The 20,529-nt window shown below is 42.8% G+C and overlaps 2 protein-coding genes across 2 annotated transcripts in view; one reads left to right on the forward strand and one right to left on the reverse strand.

Annotated features, from left to right (window-relative positions):
* LOC121868865 (serine protease svh-1-like) overlaps nucleotides 1-1,534 on the forward strand; it is a 68,183-nt gene extending 66,649 nt beyond the window's left edge. Inside the window, exon 29 of the mRNA XM_042369864.1 lies at nucleotides 1,033-1,534. Coding sequence (XP_042225798.1) covers nucleotides 1,033-1,151 — 119 coding nt within the window. The 3' untranslated portion in view covers nucleotides 1,152-1,534. The remainder of the gene's footprint in view (nucleotides 1-1,032) is intronic.
* Nucleotides 1,535-9,669: 8,135 nt separating this feature from the next.
* Nucleotides 9,670-10,689, reverse strand: LOC121870375 (zinc finger BED domain-containing protein 5-like). Its single transcript, XM_042372181.1, has one exon. The coding sequence runs from the start codon at nucleotides 10,687-10,689 to the stop codon at nucleotides 9,670-9,672; it is 1,020 nt and encodes a 339-aa protein (XP_042228115.1).
* Between the last annotated feature and the right edge of the window lie 9,840 nt (nucleotides 10,690-20,529).

A 20,529-nucleotide genomic window follows, 5' to 3' on the forward strand; every position in this document is an offset into this window, starting at 1 on the left:
AGTGGAAGCTCGCACAGAGAACAACTTGGTGTTGGGAGTCATCTCCCACACCTTGAAAAAGAAGAACTGGCCGAGCTGATCGGAGACCAGCTTTCAATAGTACGGAAGCTGACCAGTGCAACTGCACTGGTTGGCTTCCCCAAGAATTTACCAAGCACAGTATTGCTGGGATGGGAGAACATCCCAGTAAGACCGTATGAAAGAAGACCAACAAGATGTTACAAATGCCAGAGGTATGGCCATCTGGCAGGGAAGTGTAGTGCTCGGGAGGTCTGTTGCAGTTGCGGGACACCTGGGTACCAGCACACCACCTGCTCCGCGGCCGCCAAGAAATGCGCAGCTTGTGGTGGCCCTCACTCCTCCAACCTGGAGTGTCCGAAGCGGAGGGAAGAGTGTAGGGTGGCTAAGCTGCGAAGCAAGAAAAAACTGAGCTACAAGGAGGCTCTTCTTGAAGTGAAGACCGAAGAAAAGAAGAATCAAGACCCTCAACAAGACCACAGAAAAGAAAATCAAGACCCCAAGACGACCACAGAAAAGAAGCCAGAATTAAACAAGACCGAAGAAAACGATTTAGTAACATTCACATCAACACCGTTTTTAGACGTTTACGAGAATATGCCAGAACAAGACCAAGAAGAAGGATGGCAATTGAAAAGTAAAAAGAACAAAAGGAAGAAGTCCCAAAAAATTAATCAGCAAACAAACAGCTAAGGCCGAAATAGCTTAACGGCGAAGTGGCCAGTAATCCCCAAACAACTTCCAACTTCCACTTGTTGTATTCTCACTGAAGATGGTCTCTGTGAAGCCCGAATCGTTAGAGTAATGAATAAAGTTAGTTCAATGATGTGGTAGTGACTTCAACAAGTTTCAAGGAGAGTGTATAAGAATGGCGTGTGTGTGTGTGTGTGTGTAAGATAGGAGGGAAATGAATCTTGAAAGCCTGGTTGAATTTACATATATAACTATATACAGTACAGTACGTATTATAAACAGCCCCAATCATAACATCTATGTCATGTGTCTCACCTCCAGGTCGCTACACCGCCGTAGGAATCACCAGCTGGGGGCACGGTTGCGCTAGACCCAACAAACCTGGCGTCTATACCAAGCTCTCGCGGTATATACCCTGGATCTACTCCAACATGAGGTAAATTAATCGTCTTCAACTACCTGTACTTCAACGTGGGGCGATTAACTGTCCACCATTTCTATCATTCCAACTTCCTGCAACTTCTACCCCAATATCGACAAGCTCTGATAACTACCACTTAGCCCCTTCCAACCTGGGATAGTCAACCATCTACTTATACGTTTACTTCAACATGGACCAACTCAACTATCTACTATCACAGTTACTCCAGTCTAAACTAGTTCAGCGATTAAGAAATGGACTCTCTTGGCAGTATGAATAAATTTTCAATTGCCAAAAATAATATAGCCAGAAATTAACTCCTATGAATTAAAACTTCCAAACTATGCAGCTGTACTTCACATTATATCGTCACTGTCTGTTTAATAAATTGTATTTTTAAAAGGTGTATATTTTAAACCTCGTACTGCAAATTTTAATAAGTTAAGTTAGGTTAGGTTAGGTTAGGCATATTATTACGAGATTATTACTTATAAGTACAATGTGAATAGCTATTTGGCGATTTTCTCAAATTTAATGCGATGAAATACACTTACTTGCACATTATATGGATGACGTGATAGATATATTGAACTGTAAGTGAATAGTAATTATATGTGAATGTGTGAAATGTATGTGTGTGATTGTTATAAAAATGGGTCAGCATGGTGGTGGTGGCGGTGGTGGCAGTGGCGGTGGTGGTGGCGGTGGCGGTGGTGGTGGCAGTGGCGGTGGTGGTGGCAGTGGCGGTGGTGGTGGCAGTGGCGGTGGTGGTGGTGGCGGTGGTGGTGGGCGGTGGTGGAGGTGGTGGCAGTGGCGGTGGTGGTGGCAGTGGCGGTGGTGGTGGGCGGTGGTGGAGGTGGTGGCAGTGGCGGTGGTGGTGGGCGGTGGTGGAGGTGGAAGGAAAGACCTTTAGTGTGTGTGTGTTGTTGTTTTTTTATTCGACTTTCACAATATACTGTTTTACGAAAAAATATGTGGTAGCCTCATTACAAGGCCAACAGGTCGTAAATATACTTACGTTAAATTGTCTTTCATAACTGTACAGGGGAAGATAACTAAAGTTTACCAAAGACATTATAATGGATTTCCAAGGTTTCATTCCCCGTTAATTGGAGATTCGAGAATATATCTAATTGCTTCAAATATCTGTCTCACTGTTATATACCTTACTAACTTAATCCAAGACACAATATGGATTTTCAGAAGTTTGTACGATAAGTTTAGATACTAAGTGGTGATGGGGGAAGTGGCTCTTGTGAAAAGGTACAAAGACGGTAACTAAAATTATGGTGACATAGGACTGAGATTCTATAGGACTGAGATTCTACCATGTCTGGGTATATCCGTATACTGTGATTTTCTCCAGGGATAGTTTTGTCCTGTGGAAATTTTTCTTTCTTTTTTTCCACTGGGATTATGTCGGTGATTGGCGTCACTCGAGGGATTTTGCCCAAAGAGATTTCTGTTCAGTGAGATTGTGTTGGTGACGGACATCATTTGGGAGATTTCGTCCATGGTTGTTTCAGTTAAAAGTGACTTTGCCAGATGTATTATATGATAAGATCTTGCACGTGGTGGTCGTGACTCGTTGAAACGATGCTTCTTCTTCATGAGGAAGTTAGCCTTGAGGAGCTTATCTATACGTGGGGATTAACATGCAGTAAGTGCTGAGTTCGCCCTGATGATGGGCACTGTAGGTGACGGACAGGAAGACAAACAGGTAGACAAAAAGATTCATCTACTCTGACAGCAGTCGCTAACATTAATGCCGCTAATAACAGGAGGGCGAACGTTAGCGTTTCGTCAGTGGAATCATCCTCGAGACCTAGGATGAAAGTACGCATCTAGTTGTCTGGCTTAAAGTAATACACAGAGATTATGTTCAAGATCATAATTACACAGGATTATTTAAACTCCTATATCATTATTTGTCACTGACCGATAATTTTTTTTAAACATATTTGTCATGTTTTCTGTGTTTGAAAAAAAAACTTATTGACCTCTTCAAAAAGACAAAAATTAAGATTATTTCTGAATCCAAATCCTGTAGTTGGATTCTCAAAAAGTTCTACGTTAAACACTTCACTCAAACTTCGACATCATTTTGACAGTCATCTTTGTATCGTTCCACTACAGGCGCTCTCACATCTCCCAGCTAGTGAGAGAATATGAGCGTACCAATCTCTGACAAACCAGTCCTTCATGCGTTGCAATGGGAGGCGTTTATATTGCGCTCCGTAGCTGCCATAATTAAACGCTGAGGTTTTACACGGGAATTTCCAAGACTGGTGGGGAACCTAATTTAATCTTGTCAGTCAATCATAAAAAATGGTATTGAAGGTTACTCGTTCTAGGAAGAACAAAAAAGTGGGGAGTTTTATTACCTCAGGAAGACAGAACAACTTTGTGGAACAAGATTTTGGGTAGATTTGTTCATCGTTAATTAGTTCAAAAATAGTGCTTAATAAATAAATAAATAAATAAAGGGATGGACTCATACCTAGTCGCAAACCGAAGAATAATCAGCATGTAGCAATGTTTTAGAGACGTTTCAAGGTTATTTTTTTTACCTGGATGGAAAAAGCAATCCCCAAAAACATCTTACCTTACTCAATCGGACTGCCGAGAAAAAATTCATATAACCAGAGGCCAAAACCTTGCTTTGAGAAATTCCCGGGTAAATCCTGAACATAAGCTTTGTGTGTGTGTGTGTGTGTGTGTAATAATAATAATAATAATAATTAACGGTTTATTGAAAGAGCTTGGCAGCCAGAAGGCTGAAAATATACAGTTACATATTTGGGGAATGGGTTACGAATTACAAATAATATACAAGTGACATAAGTGACACAAATAAGACATATAGTAACTTAGATGGGGATCAGCTCAAACTACAGTTCATTTCAACATAGTGACAGTGTAGGGAGCAGTGTTTACTGGGAGTGAATACACTGATCTATTACATGTTATTGATAATTTTTACAATGGTTGGGACTGGGCTGTTCTTATAGCGATCAGTTCGTGCACGTATGGGCTGGATGCGGTTGTGGTGTCGAACAGCAATTCTCGGACAGGGGATCTCAGGTGGTAGTAGGGGCCGGTGTCGGGGATGGTGTAAATCCTGAACATAAGCTTTGTGTGTGTGTGTGTGTGTGTGTGTAATAATAATAATACTAATAATTAACGGTTTATTGAAAGAGCTTGGCAGCCAGAAGGCTGAAAATATACAGTTACATATTTGGGGAATGGGTTACGAATTACAAATAATATACAAGTGACATAAGTGACACAAATAAGACATATAGTAACTTAGATGGGGATCAGCTCAAACTACAGTTCATTTCAACATAGTGACAGTGTAGGGAGCAGTGTTTACTGGGAGTGAATACGTGTGTGTGTGTGTGTGTGTGTGTGTGTGTGTGTTCGTGTCCAAGAATAATAAGTCGTGTTTGGTGGAGGTGCAAGCGCGGACGAGGACATGCCGGAGCGATGGTGTGGGCGTAGCAACAAGTCTTGTGTCACTTGACAAGCCATCCCTCTTAGCACAGAGGACCTTGACCAAAACAACAGCGGGAGCACGTGTGGCTACACCCCCACACAAAACCTTTACATAAACCTAATCAATTGGAGTCTTCACGTTGGTCTTCTCTCCCAACACCTCCACCTACCATACATCAACTTGCATCCACCACCACCCTAAACCCACCGTCCACCACCGTCTACATCCATCTTTCTACTCACACATCGTTCATCTCTACCAGCACCTATACCCACCCCCCTCTCTACACCCACCTATCCATCTACATAATGTCCACCACCTAAACCCGCCTCCAATCACCACTCACTTCCACACAGCGCCGACCTACACCCACACCCATCATTGCTATTCAAACTGCCACTGAAGGTTATGAGAGGAGAACATACAGTACATATACAGATACACGGGCATATATAAGTTAATTCCATTTATAGAAGCATAGATAAATCGATAGGTATATATTTAACTAATTATTTATCCATCCATTAATACCTATATAGTTCTTATGAGCTCTTTTTCATTTGTTTCGCCCCAGGAGTGCAGCAGTTATGGGGCAGTTCATGAGACACCCGTCCTGGGAGAAACAACCACACTAGCACGGAGGCCAACAGGATGTGGTCGATACGCGTTACTACTGTAGTTTCTTGCAGTTTCCTCATTTTTAAAAACCAATTATAACTTGTTTAAACTCTGGTGAGTCTGCCTGTGTGCAATACATTACTCAGAGTGTCTCCGTGACGTGAGCATCCGGTGTTTGGTTTTGAGGTTAGTTGACGAGAATCTAGGAATGTTCACCTCAAGCAAGATTTATTCATGGATGTTAGAGAGAAAGGCGCCATCACCAAAGCCACCACCACCACCAACAACCAAAACCATCACCACCATCATCAACTAACACCGCCGTCACCACCACCACCAACCCAAACCACCAACTATCACTCGCAAGCACTGTTATCAGCACCATCACCAACAACACCACCAACACAGCCATCACCGACCAACATCGCCACCACCACCACCAACACCGTCATTACCACCACCAAACACCGTCACCACCACCACCAACACCGACACCATCACCACCAACCAAAACCATCACCACCCAACGCCGTCACCATAACCATCAACCAAAACCATCACCGCCGCTCAAGACTGTCACCACCACCACCAAACACCGTCACCATCACCACCAACCAACACCGTCACCACCACCACCCAACAATGCCACCACCACCACCAACACCGTCACCACCAACCAACACCAGCACCACCACCCAACACCGTAGCCACCACCACCACCACCCAACACCGTCATCATCACTTAACATCTATCACCACTACCCAACACCATCACCACCACTCAACACCATCACCACCACCACCACCCAACAATGCCACCACCACCACCAACACCCTTACCACCAACCAACACCAGCACCACCACCACCACCCAACACCGTAGCCACCACCACCACTACCCAACACCGTCACCTACCAACCAACACCATCACCACCACCCAACACCATCACCACCACCACCACTAAACACCATCACCACTACCCAACACCGTCACCACCACCAGCTAACACCTTCACCGCCATTCAATACCGTCACCACAACCACTACTCAACACCATTACCACCACCACCTAACACCGTCACCACCATCAACCATCACCAGCACCACCAACCAACACCATTACCACCACTCAACACCGTCACCATCACCCAAATCCGTCACCACCACCACCCAACACCGTCACCACCAACACCATCACCCAACACTCTCATCACCACCCAACACTGTCACCACCAACACCCAACACCGTCACAACCACCACCAAACAACACCATCACCACAACCAACCAACACCGTCACCACCAATACCATCATCACCCAGCACTATCACCACTACCATCACCTTTCACCACCACCCAAAACCATCACCACCACAACCCAATAACGTGACCACGACCACCCCACCACCCAACACCGTCACCACCACCAACCAACACCGTTACTTATAGTACTACTACTACTAATACTACTACTACTACTACTTTGCTGTCACTCGCAATCGAGTATGACGATCATCCAGCTATGGTAAAATGATATGAGTTATTAAGGATGTCACCTTCATTGGTGAGCTCTGAGGTAACTCGAGAGGCCGTTATAGGATCATCACGACCGTCCACAGATGTTGCACTTGTGGAGGACTACATCTAGTGTAGGATGGGTAGCTGGAGCGTTTTTCAGGTGCTGGCGCTTGTCTGCCTAGGTATGCAGTCGGACTAACTCGAAAGTATTGACACCTTCTCGCGCGGTGCTCCCCCAAGCGTTACGGTATGGAGTGATCGTCTCCCAGGTGAGCGGGTCGATTTAGCACTTTTTCAGGTTTGTTTTAGGACTATCCTTCTTCTTTCTCCGCTGTCCGCCAGCGTTACGTTTACTATTCTTTAGGAAACTGGAAAATAGCTGCTTTAGCAGTCTACTGTCGTCCATGCGGATAACATGGCCGGTCCAGTGTAGTTGTTCATGGATAATGGTAGCCTCTATTCTCCTACAGTTGGTGTCAGCGACAATGCGTAGACTAAGTTGGTGAAAGTTTTCAAATGCCTTGTGGTGCCTCCTGTTTGTGACCCACTGCTCGATAACGTGCAACTTTGTAGATAATTTTGCTCCCTACAGCTGAAGACACAAGTATGGAGTCTGCCAAAGGCTTGAGATGCACATCTGATCCAATGTTGAATCTCTTCATTGATGTCTGCTGTGAGGGACAGGTGGGAGCCAAGGTGCTGAAAGTGGGTAACATTAGAGAGAGTAGTACCATTAAGCTGGATGGATGGATGGGTAAGGTGTGGTTGAACCATGGGCAGGCTGAAATAGAATCCGAGTCATACGTGCATTCACCTCAAGGCCGACGTGTGAGTACGCATCTGGATAGGTGTTCAGGATCTCCTGTTGGTCGTATTCAGTGTGAGCGACGAGGGTGACATCGTCTGCGTACTGAATTTCAGTGCTGGAAGCGGCCGACACCTTTCTTCCTGACTGGAGTGGTCTTATGTTGAAAAGTCCCTTCATCCGGTGCTGGATGTCCACCCCACCGGATAAATTGGCACTGGCACGAGTAAGGAAGGCAGCCTAGAAAATGAAAAACAGAGTTGGCGCCAGTACACATCCTTGTTTTACCCCTGTTTGGATGGGGAAGAACTCAGACTGGGTGCCAACGTGAAGTTGTCTCTCAATGACAATGAATTTTGGTGGGCAGCAAAACGACTGAGGGTCCGCCAGAGGGCTTCCCTGTTGACCGAGTCGAAGGGCTTAGTAAGATCAATGAAGTCCATGTACAAGTCACGACGCTGTTCTCTGCACTTTCCCTGTATCTAGCGGGCAGGAAAGATCATGTCAGTAGTGCCATGTGCTGGTCTAAGGACACATTAAGATTCTGAGAAGAAATTTTCCGCTTCAGGGAGAAGTCTGTTTCGGAGGACTCGAGCCTCTTCTGGAGGCTTGTTGCCTTCGCCGTTTTGGAGCAACGTGAAGGGAGAGTTTGGTTCTGACAAGCCGATGATCTGTGTCACAGTGGTCTGAACCACGCATGGCTCAGGTGATGAGGACATCTTGGTGATCTCTTTCTCTGATCTCTGTCAATGGTGTAGTCAATGAGATGCCAATGTTTGGATCGTGGGTATTGCCAAGAACCCTTGAACTTGTCGGCCTGCCTAAACAAGGTGTTAGTGATAGTGAGGTTGTGTTCAGCACACTTGCTGAGGAGGTGTAGGCCGTTGGGATTACACTTGCCTACTCCGTTTCTCCCTATGATTCCCTGCCAAATGACAGCATCTCTGCCAACCCTGGCATTGAAGTCACCTAGGAGCACAACCTTATCTTTTTTTGGGATAGAGGTTAGCAATCTGTCAAGGTCGGCGTAAAAGGCCTCCTTGACGACATCCTCTGTATCCAGTGTTGGGGGCGTATGCAGTGATGAAGAAAGCATGACATGAGTCATTAAGCGGGACTCGGAGCTCGTTGATCCCATCAGACATTTCAGCTAGCCTGTGTAGAATGGATTGGCGAATGCCAAAGCCAACTCCATAAATGTGGCTCCTCTCTGCAGCAGGCTTATTCTTCCAGAAGAAGGTATAGCTGGGCCCCCATTCTGTGAGTCGACCCTCGTTTGGGAGCCGGGACTCACTAATGGCTGCTATGTCAATATTATAACTAGAAGCTCTTTTTCCACAAGGACAGTTCTTCTTTCAGGATGCCCATTTGTGCCAGTATCCAGAAGGGTCCTGATATCCCATACAGCGACCATACACGGTTGTATCGTTTGTTTTTGCTTTGATCTGTGATTATGATTATGTTTTCGACCGCATGAAGATGACCTTAATGGGTGCAGTTGCTCGGTCAGGTTGTTTTTCTAGGCAGGCTATGTTTAGGGCACCTTTTCTCGCCCCTCCTAATGTGGGGTGAGCAGAATGGCTCCTGGAAAGGCCTGCTCAGTCGCACAGACAGGACCTGATTGCACTGCTGTCTAGATCCCAGTGCATAAACGACCATCTAATCTATGCCATCCATGTTCAGAGTTGTGATTAGAGACTCCCGGCAGTCATCTCTGCCCAGGCTGCAACCACATATCTTGGCTCTCCCTTTTCCTGATCCAGTGGTGCAGGTAGTTGCAACGACTGGGAAGAGGGAGAGTTGCAATGGGCTGCCGATAGCCCAGTTTGTTGGCTTAGTAGCCTGTGCATCATGCATTGCCTTCATCTGCCGGTATAGTTAGTGGGTTCCCATGTTGGTCACCTCTTCCGCCTACACCGCCGTTGGAGTCTTACTGGAGCTCTGTAAGCATGACTGCCTGATGCGAGGCAGCAGAGCAGTGGTTGGAAAGGGCCAGGACGTGTTCAAATGCCAGTCAACCTATGCACCGTCCCTCTGGGGCCCACTGCTGTTCCGAGATCCCCTGTTGGTCTATCAACTATCCAGTGCGAACCCAAATTATTTCACTGAAGTATTCTTATGACCCCGATCTTGCAGGAAGGATGCCAGTTCACTGAGAAGGAGGAAAACCCTTTCTAAGGTTTTTCCCCGTGACAGCCACCTGACAACAGTATGCATCAGCAGTGTGTGGTGATTACAATTTTCAGCAATGCACAACTGTTTGAACATGCGGGAATTCAGGTCCTTAGCCTTCACGTAATTGACAGTTGCAATGACTACCTGCTTCACATCAGAGAAGCTCTGAAACATGTCTTTTGATGCCAGACTCTGGCGATGGATGATGCAGTGGTTTGTTTTAATGTGAGGATGTTTTCTTGATAAAATTCCACCCAATCCAATGTTCTTGCCCATCATTGATGGGGCACCATCCATGCTGCATTCAGTTACCTTACTCCATTCCAAGTTGTTTTCAGTGAAGAACTTATCTATAGCACTGAAAATATCCTCGCCTCGTGTTGCAGTTTCAAGTGAAATACAAGCAAGCAGTTCCTCAGCTACTGAGGATTCCTTAAGAAATCTTCCGAAGATCAGAAGCTGCGGCTGTGATGTAATATCAGTTGACTCGTCCACTGCCAGGACTGTCCATGGGGAATTTCTGAAGTCTTCCAAAATTTGTTCTTTCAGATCTGCTGCAAGACACTGGAGGCGTCTTGTCATTGCGTTGTTACTCAGCGTAGCATCATCAACAGCTTCAGTTATCTTTTTGGCAAATGGTTCACCCTCAAATACTTCGCAAAAGTTCCTTAAAGTTGGCTTTATGATAGCCTCACCCTCCGTGAAAAGACGTTTTTGCTGAGCAATGAAAAAAGCTGTCTTATATGAGAACATTTCCATCCTTTCCTTGTGAGATAGTGCTCTGCTTAAAATTAACTGAGACTTAGTCAGATTTTTATAAAGATGATGAAAAATTCTTTTGCGAGCCTCTTCTGAAAGTACAGCAACATTTGTGTGAGTTTCCATGTGTCTCTGTAGTTTGTTCGGCTTCAAAGATTCCTCAGCAAGTTCTTTAGAACACATAACACAAATCCCTTTACCACTGACGTCAGCTACACCATACTTGTCGAGGAATGATGGATTGATAGAGCGTTACCGTTTCTTGGTGGCTGGCTCCGATGATGTCTTCAAATACCTATCCATAATGCCTGGAAAATATATTGCATATAGTACTAAAAATATTTCAATTTTACAAACACAAGATAAAATACAGTGTGCTTATAACAGGCAAATAATGGGTAATACGCATACAAATTAAAATACACGACAAAGTGAATGCATACAAAATACCATGACATAATTAAATTTGCTTAATAAATCAAGTAGCGCTGAGTTGGCCTTCATCTCATATTGCAAATTAATTTTAGTGTCACAAAGCAGGCCGTGGCCAGTCAGTTTGTCAGACTCAGTGCAGGTCCACTGGCATAGCACTTACCTACTGATAGTAAGGATTGTCCTTACTAAGGATTAAACTGGTGAGGCTGAAGATAATCCCCAAGCGTCGGCAAGAGCAAAGGTTACGACCTGTTTCCTGGCCTGGGTCGGTGACCGTATCAGGCCAGGTACCTATAGGTCGCAACCTTTGATCTTGCGGCATCATGCCGATGCTTGGCAAGTGTAGGCAAGATCAAATCATCATATGTTGCGACCTGTCACCTGGCCTGACAATCACCGACCGGCTCCACCCTTTACTGGGGGTGGAGGTGGGCGGGGTACTGCACAGCTCAACTGTTCTAGGATAGTGGTGGGAGAGTGGGAGGGACTGGTCAGTTACTCTACCCATCCTCTCCCCATGTGACCTGAGCTGGCAGACTCAAAGGACCCCAGCGACCCCAGCGACCCCACGACCTCTTTGCGACCCTACCTGATGAGCCTTCCGCGTGACCCCAGGTTTGGGAACCCCCGGTTTAGAGGCTGTGCACCAACAGAAGACTTACGAAAGGTTGCTTATATGATCACTACGAGGGCTAGCCAGCCACAGTAGCCGAAAGCGAGAGGAAAGTAGTGATTGCACCTTAAGACTAACATTATGCTGCCATTCTAGACGCATTACACCATCCTGTTCACACACATACACACACACACACACAAACACACACACACACACACACACACACACACACACACACACACACCGTCAACACCACCACCAACACCACCACAAAACACCACCACCACCAACCAATACAGTCACCATCCACCAGTAACCAAAACCATCGCCACCACTACCAACCAAAACCGTCGCCACCACCACCAACCAACACAGTCGCCACCACCACCAACCAACACAGTCACCACCACCAAAGACACCATCACCACCACTATCAACCAAAACTAAGTCGCCACCACCACCAGCAACACGGTCACCACCACCAAAGACACCATCACACCACCACCATCAGCCGAAACCACCTCTTATACTTTTATGCCTTAACTTGTATCGTACTTATTCTGGTGTTCGCAAATTTATTCAGGCTGGTGCTGGAGGGAAGCTGTTACAGTCTCCTGCAATACTGTTATCCGCACACTTTTTACACTTTTCATTTTTTCTTTTTTTCTTTTAGTTGATTGAAGTGGAAATCATTGACGGCATGGTGAAACTCATCAAGTTAACACAAACCATGGCCACATTAATGCTCAAGTGGCCCAGCGTTCTGTTTTGTTTGTTTTCTAGTCGAAATCGGAGTTTTAGAAGATTTTTTTTTAGGGGGAGGAGGGATTCATAGGCTTGTCTAGAACTTCAGTAACCCTTCTTGATATAATATGGGTACGATGTAGTGTAGCAACTCGTTCTTACTTCTGCCATTCTCAAGGGTGATAGAGGATCGTCTTTTAATTCCATCTCTGCCATGTTCTTCCATTGTCTGTTTCCTCCATACTCCAGCTTCACTTTCAGCATTTTTGTGTATCTCTTTCTCCCTTAACTTCGTCCTTTTCTGACCTTCTTCATCGCCTCCCTCTGTTTAACACTTCAGAACTCTATTAATCATAGCCCCTATCCACTCGTCGCACCACATAATAATATTATTTTGGTCTTGCCTCTCCTTTTCATATTAGGTTTCCATGTCATTTTGTGTTGCTTCAACGTCTTAATTTCTCAATCTGTTCTTAAGTGACTCATCTCCTTCCTTGTATTTTCTTCCGCACTGCTTTATACATCCACCCTCCATTTAGCGACGCCGCCAGCTTCCTTCCTTGATATCTTTGGTCACACTAAAACTCTTCCAATCTTCCATCGTGTTGCCCATACGGCCATCTCTCTTCCGTCACTTCACCGTCACAAGTTCCCTTTCTCTTCAACGTCGAACTCGGGAACTTAAACCGATCCATTTCTCAGATCCTCATTTTATCCTGTCCAAAAACCCCCCGACCCTACTTTCTCTTTTACCGCTACACACTGTAACCCATTATCTTACGATCACTTTTGAACTATTGACTCGCCTGCCACAAGCACTTACTTCTCTTCTGTACCTCCCTTAAGCTACCGTTCTTGTAAGATCCAACCACAACATCTAATCTCTGGGGTTCTCCTCGACGTATTCATCATCCTCTTAGCTTTGTTGATCTTTTTTTGTTTCTTTTTTATATATAAAAATCAAAAGACCTACAAAAAAATATTCCTTTTCTAGGGTGCAAGAGTGTTCTTAAGAATTTTTCAATCATTTTTTGAAGCTGTTTAAATCATGGATGGATGGACCTTTCTCCTAGAGTCTCGTTGGATCGAATGATGAAGCGGGGATAATAACTTATGATCAATATACCCATTGTACAGTGCACATTACATAAATAGAAGCTTGGTAGTTCACGTGTTGATGATTCTTTAACCCTTACCAAGAGTTATATTAGGGCCTGAAACCTCGATTTTTAACATGATGGTAATGTATTGACTTTTTATTTATTTCTCCGGATCGCTATTTATTTATAAAAGTAATTATAATTTAACAAGCATCTGTTACAGCGGTAAGGCAGATGAAGAAATTCGTGAGTTAACTGTAGAGTGAAAAACAAATTACTCTTCTGTCCTTTATATTATCCTCCAGTCTGTGTTGGCTTCGGAAACTCTTGTATACAAAACACTTTATTATAACGTCACTAAAATTATTTCCTCTTCGATGGTTAAGTTACTGATAACATTCAAAACGACCACATCTCTAGGTAATGGTACTCTATCTATCCCAACTTCTTTGGGGAACAATCTGTCTAGTTAAAATTAGAATCAAAGCATAGTTTCGATCACTTATTCCCTCCATACATGTGTCATCTTAATCTACCTTCGGGGATGATCTTACTAATCAGGGTATTCCCCCTCATCATATAAAGAAAAGCGTCGGCCGCAACAACCCGTGACCACCTTGTGCCTTTCCCCATTAACCCTCTATTCCCTTTCCACCAATCCTCTGCCCCACCCGTTACTCTTTTCCATTAATCCTCTACTTCTAACGTTGCCTCTCTGAAGCGACCCGCGACCACTTCTTGCCTCAACCCCCTCGTCTCTGGTTCACTATACAAGTATATCTGGCATTTAATGATTCACCATAGGCGTGAATGTTAGTGTAGAGAGAGGAGGAACCCAGGGGAAGTCGTCAGGTTTCGAATTGACTGACCAACTTACTATAGGTTCATGACTAAAAGAATTTTCATATATCATTCAATAAAATATGATAATAAGAGCAGATTATATAACCAACAGTATACTTATTCTTATGTTTTCTTAGCATACAAATCTAGTATGAAATATAATTAAATATTCTTTGTTTACTTTCAACCTATGTTTACCCATAATGCAAGCGCAGAGTCCTTCTGTTCAAGGATTGACTCGTTCAGGATATACAGTATATAAATGGACGACGCCTCCACACACTTATCTATCTGTGAACACTGAACGGTACCCTCGACATATCTACACAACCTCTTGAAAACAGGATGAAAATCGTAAATATTACTTCTCTTAATGTCTTCTTGATCATCTTTCTCAAAAGTTTATATTGTATCATCCGTTTTCCCAGTAATACGTTTAATCTGTTATTGAACTATCATCAATTCATATAACGGTAAGGGGTGGGATATAAGCTTGCAAGTATTGATTTAAGCGTGCAAGGAGCAAAATTGTAAAATGAGAACAGTAGACATATTTTATTCATGGTCTTTGTACATAACTGTGTAACATCACGTACAAATAAAAACGACAGTACATCATACAATCATTTGAAACCGTAACAATACACAAACGCATAACAGGCTCCCCATTCAATGTTATGCCCCCCAAATCTTTCTATAATAAGCAACATAAATTAAAATATATATTTCATTATTCACCGCAGTTGCTATACCATAATGTGTGGTCACTGCCAACATAATTTGTTCGCTCAGGAAAATATGCTGTAATTTATCTCTAAATCAGTTAATATTGCATAATAAACTATAGTCTATTGTTTTAGAGTAGTCTCCGCTTACTTAACAGTATATATCCGGATGTACGGGTAAGTCAGACCAGTTCAGACGAATTGCACCTAATAAGGCAACAACCTTAGACCATTTATGATATTCAAGAAAATCAAGGTTATGGTCACAGCTAACCAACGTCTTATAACATTGAAATAGGCCAGCAGCAACGTGCAAAATTATCTTAAGGTTTACTGTTGGCGATAAAATGATCCTGTGATGTCTTATACAACATATATCTATTTCTACGACACTTCACTTTTGGTATTTACGATAGTGGAGGCCTGACATAGACCTGACAGCGCGTTAGGGGCAGGTGCTGGGTACAGCACGTTGTATACTACAAGCACTTCGGTACGCGAGGAAGTTGGCTTTCTCTCGATTGCCCTCACTTCCCCATTTGTAAGTTAGATTCATTTCAAAAACTAAGTCATCTTTGGGTGGCTGACCGCGAGCCAGTAACCCACTTAAAACAGGAGGAAAACACTGCATCCACAAAATCGTTGCTCTCCAGGTGTGGCAGGATGTTTTAAATTTGATTTTGAGTTCAGATAATTTTTTTCTTAAATGCAATTCGTATAAATTACCCCTATTCATGTTTTTTATTGTATTCAGTTTGTTGATGATGGCCATCCTCGTGGCCATGAGCATGACATCTTTTGGTCAACTCGAGTACTGTATGCCTGACCCGTACGCCCTGGCTGATCTGTTGCTCTTCCTGGCTGACCCTCTCATGATCCCTAGCTGACCCCCGGAGAAAACACCAGCGGTTAGACGTGGACATGGGACACCACCACCACCACCACCACCATCACCCTTATCGCCACTATAGTTGGGACCAGGTCTATGATTACAGGAAGCTTCAATAAGGACGCCCAACGCTCATCAACAAGATACAACTCTGAACATTGCCAGAATCATCTTTATGTTAATGTCTTCTTGTGTTGCCAATTATTCTCATCTTATTCATTCTCTCTCCGTCTCTAACCAATTTCTACCTCTCTCTTGAAATTGTAAATTTTCAAGTTCTGGAGCCACTTTATCCTGTAATAGGAAAATTTTATAAAGTAAATTTTGTCAATTCAGTCTGCAATTGTCTTCCCATCTTTTAAGTTATATCCGTTTGACTCTTCTTGGTGGCAAGAAACAGTGGTTCAATTTGGTAAACATCGCCAGTTATTATATGACGATGATGAAATATACATATGTATATTATTATATTCATTTAACACTAAAATGTTATAATATTCATTTGAAAGACTTACAGTACCCGGGGTCAAGATCCTGAAAGGTTCTGGGCATCATTATTCCTTATAACTGAGAAATGGAATGTAACTCTCTCCAAAAAGTTTCTACAGTAATACTTTACGATTTTGCATGGGAATAATATGTGAATACGCACAAAGGATTTTTACAACCCTATCGAAACAACAAGGAATCACGGGGTTCATTTTGAAATTCATAAAACTGCTACTTGAAGATAGCTTTTGAAGCATTTACCAAACTGTTTAACTTAGGCTAAGACAAACTAACATTCGAATATAACCATTACACTCTATCTTAGCAATAAACGTTCACCGAGCACCATACAGAAACAAGATTGGAGTGCAAAATCTATGATAACGGTTTTCTCTACCTTATGTACTGTATGTCTAGTACTAAGCTGGAGTTTGTCAAGTTGGACCCTGATGTTATTTTGTTTCTATTTCTTTCATGTTAGTTATATATTTCGCCTTCAGTTAGAGAGTTAAGAACATTCGTGCGTCTTCATTAACTCGGGAAATTTATCATAAGATCATTGAGAATTCTGTAGAGTGGGACAATATAAGTCTTAGAGTTTGGAAGTTTCTGTTCCCTTTGCTGCTGTAACACTGCAATACATGATAATAGACATAACAACATACAGTACAGGTATCTACATCACCACTATATCAATCGCCAGCATAATATCTTCCACAACCGACATCACAGCAACCACCACCATCGCCACAACAACCATAACCACTACAACCGCCAAAACAGCAACCATCATCACAATAGCCATCACAATAACTACCACCATCATAAGAACCACTACCACTACAACCCTCAACAACTAAGAGCATCATCCCAAAACACCACAATAACCACAACTACCAAAAGCAACAATCACGATGATGGTAAAACACTGGCAGTTCATCCTCACTTTCTCAGGGTGTAACAACGGCTCTTCATATACACACTAAAGGGACGAAACTGTTCTAACATAATTCATGAAGGTTAAAACGCAGGACATCCACAGCTATTTGAAAGTATCCGGTGCATGTAACAAGGATGCAGTGGCTGGGACGGACGTGACTCTAGATGCTCTTATAATCAAGGAGACAAATCACAAAAAGTACAAAAAAAAAGTATCTATGGATTTTAGAATAACGCATGAACTAATAAGCTCCTGCTGTATGCAGTGTTCGGGCAGGATGATGGCGGCTGATGACAATAGCAGCAATCAAGAGGTGACGATGGACCAAGCATTGACTCCAACCACAGCACGGACGAGAAGCAACGTGATGAATGCAACACTTAACCTACACCCACCACACACCGCTTCATTCACTCAAGTCCTCCCTTGGTCTAGGATTAAGGAGATTCAATATTTTATTTTTTTTTACTTTGGGCAGTTAAGACGTGTGGAACGAGGCCATGACGATACGGACCATGCAGAGCCACACCTTAAACCGTGGCCAGCAGAACCACACAGGGGATTTCCGCTGCGGATGCGTGGGACAGGGCAGACCGGTGCTTGTACAGTTCCGGTACCGAGATCGGGTACCCCGATGCTGGTCCTGCCCCACACGTTGTCCAGAATGATGGCACCCACCCCAGTGTGACCGGCTACTCCCGACCGGATTGGCAGAAAATGATCCTCTTCACGTAAAGGAAACTCAGATGGAACAGAAAAAAACCATCTAGAATATGACGGAAAGTGATGTTGTACAAAGGAAACTCGGTTGGAACTGAAGAAAAAAACATCTGGAATATGATAGTAACTGATGCAAGAGGAAATTTGCATTATAAGCCAGGAGGAAGTGAGAAAATGTCAAAAAGGTGTGAAGACACAACCTACAAGATGGGTATTGAAGAAAGAAAAACGTACAATGTGAAGCCAGAAGACATACAGTAAGACGTGCTGGGCCGACATCAGAAGAAAGTCGATGATGAAGAGGTGAATCATCGGAAGCACCAACCTACCACAGGTCACTGACCCACATCGGGGTCTGGGGGGAAGAAAATGTAATAATAATAATAATAATAATAATAATAATAATAATAATAATAATAATAATAATAATAATAATAATAATAATAATTCATAGTAAATAAAATTCGTAATAAAAAATATAAAATAAAATAATTATATGATAATAATAATAATAATAATATTAATAATAATAATAATAATAATAATAATAATAATAATAATAATAATAATAATAATAATAACAATAATAATAATAATAATAATAATAATAATAATAATAATAATAATAATAATAATAATAATAATAATAATAATAATAATAATAATAATAATAATAATAATAAATAATAATAATAATAATAATAATAATAATAATAATAATAACAATAATAATAATAATAATAATAATAATAATAATAATAATAATAATAATAATAATAATAATAACAATAATAATAATATTAATAATAATAATAAATACAAAAATTAAAAAAAGATCAAAGTGAGAAACATTATACCCCTGTTTGTAGGTTGTGTTGTCAATAGTAAGAGAAAAAATTGAGACCCTGCAATCGTAAATTGCTTCTGAAAAAACCCACACCCTTACATGTGAAAGAAGGCGCATTTTTTTTAAGTAACTCATTGTTACTTCTGATAACATTTATTACAGAAATTTTTTTTCATTTAAGAAAGATTAGTTTTTTTTCTATGATTTCATTTGATCAGTGTTTTGTACTACCTAATGCAATGTTGCAGCCAGACTGCTGATTGGGGGTAATCATTATTTTGACATGGGCTGTCAAGGCCATGTAACACCTGTTTCTGTTTGAAGAATGTGAAATTGCAATTTTTTTCTCAGATGCTATACTAGATATGTAGGATATTTGCCTCAGTAACTATTCTAGTTGAGCTCAAACTATTGTCACTCACGATGTACGTGTTTTGTCTCCTGGTATAGAAGCTTTGATATTGGTGGGAGGTACAGTGAGTTTTGTCAAACCAAACCAAGCCACTAGAAAAACATACATATCAGTAACTATGAGAGAAGTGCTGCCGATATGTGGCGGTTATTGTTTATAAAATGTGAGGTGGCATTATCGCCTCACGGGCTATTCTAGATACTGCACATGATATTACCATGATCACTGTCCATAGGTGTCATCAGTTCTCTGGTCTGGAAGCTTTTGTCTTGGTGGGAGGTGTAATGATTGTTTAACAGACCACAGCTTAAAAGCCCATATAGCAGTATCCGGAAGCGCAGTGTACACATTCATAAGTTGACCCACCCTTCATAATTAAACTGAGATTATGACCTGACTCAGCAGAGGTCACGGCCACAATGAAACCATAATCTTACCGCCACGTCATTAGTCAAACCGGCGTCAAGACCGTGTTAACTCAAGAAACTACACTCCAGTCCGCGCCTGATCAAACACAGCTGTCTCGACACACCCAGATTAGTGTTAATTAGTGACGACATCTGCCGGCTTGACACCGCCAATATAAGGGGCCGACAGCTCCTTCCCAGGGAGACAGGGAGAGTCAGAACTTAGAGGACGACGGAGTCACGCTCGTCACTAGTCGAAGTCGGCAGGGAGAATTCCCTCCCCAGAGCAGAGTCCCCAGCTAGCAGAGTCTCCCACAGGAGACAGAATCCGGCAACCGCTCGGACCAGTCTCTTCGGCAGCAACTACAGAAAGATTCCCCAGCCACTGGGTCACCCTCAGGTCACATGTGAGTCATTTTCAGGGCGATCCATAGGGTGAGTTACTTACAAGATTGTATAGTTTGATTTTGCTTTGATTTTTTTATGCAGGCTATGTTTAGGGCACCTTTTCTAGCCCCTCCTAATGTGGGGTCAGCAGAGTGGCTCCTGGAAAGGGCTCCTCAGTCGCACAGACAGGACCTGATTGCACTGCTGTCTAGATCCCAGTGCATAAACGACCATCTTATCAATGCCACCCATGTGCAGAGGTGTGATTAGAGACTCCCGGCAGTCATCTCTGCCCGGCTGCAACGACACATGTTGGCTCTCCCTTTTCCTGATCCAGTGTTGTAGGTAGTTGCAAAGACTGGGAAGAGGGAGAGTTGCAATGGACTCTCGATAGCCCAGTTTGTTGGCTTAGTAGCCTGTGCATCATGCAATGCCTTCATTCGCCGGTATAGTTATTCGGTTCCCATGT

Source organism: Homarus americanus, unplaced genomic scaffold, assembly GCF_018991925.1.
Source record: "Homarus americanus isolate GMGI-L3 unplaced genomic scaffold, GMGI_Hamer_2.0 scaffold32583, whole genome shotgun sequence".
Taxonomy (NCBI): Eukaryota; Metazoa; Arthropoda; class Malacostraca; order Decapoda; family Nephropidae; genus Homarus; species Homarus americanus.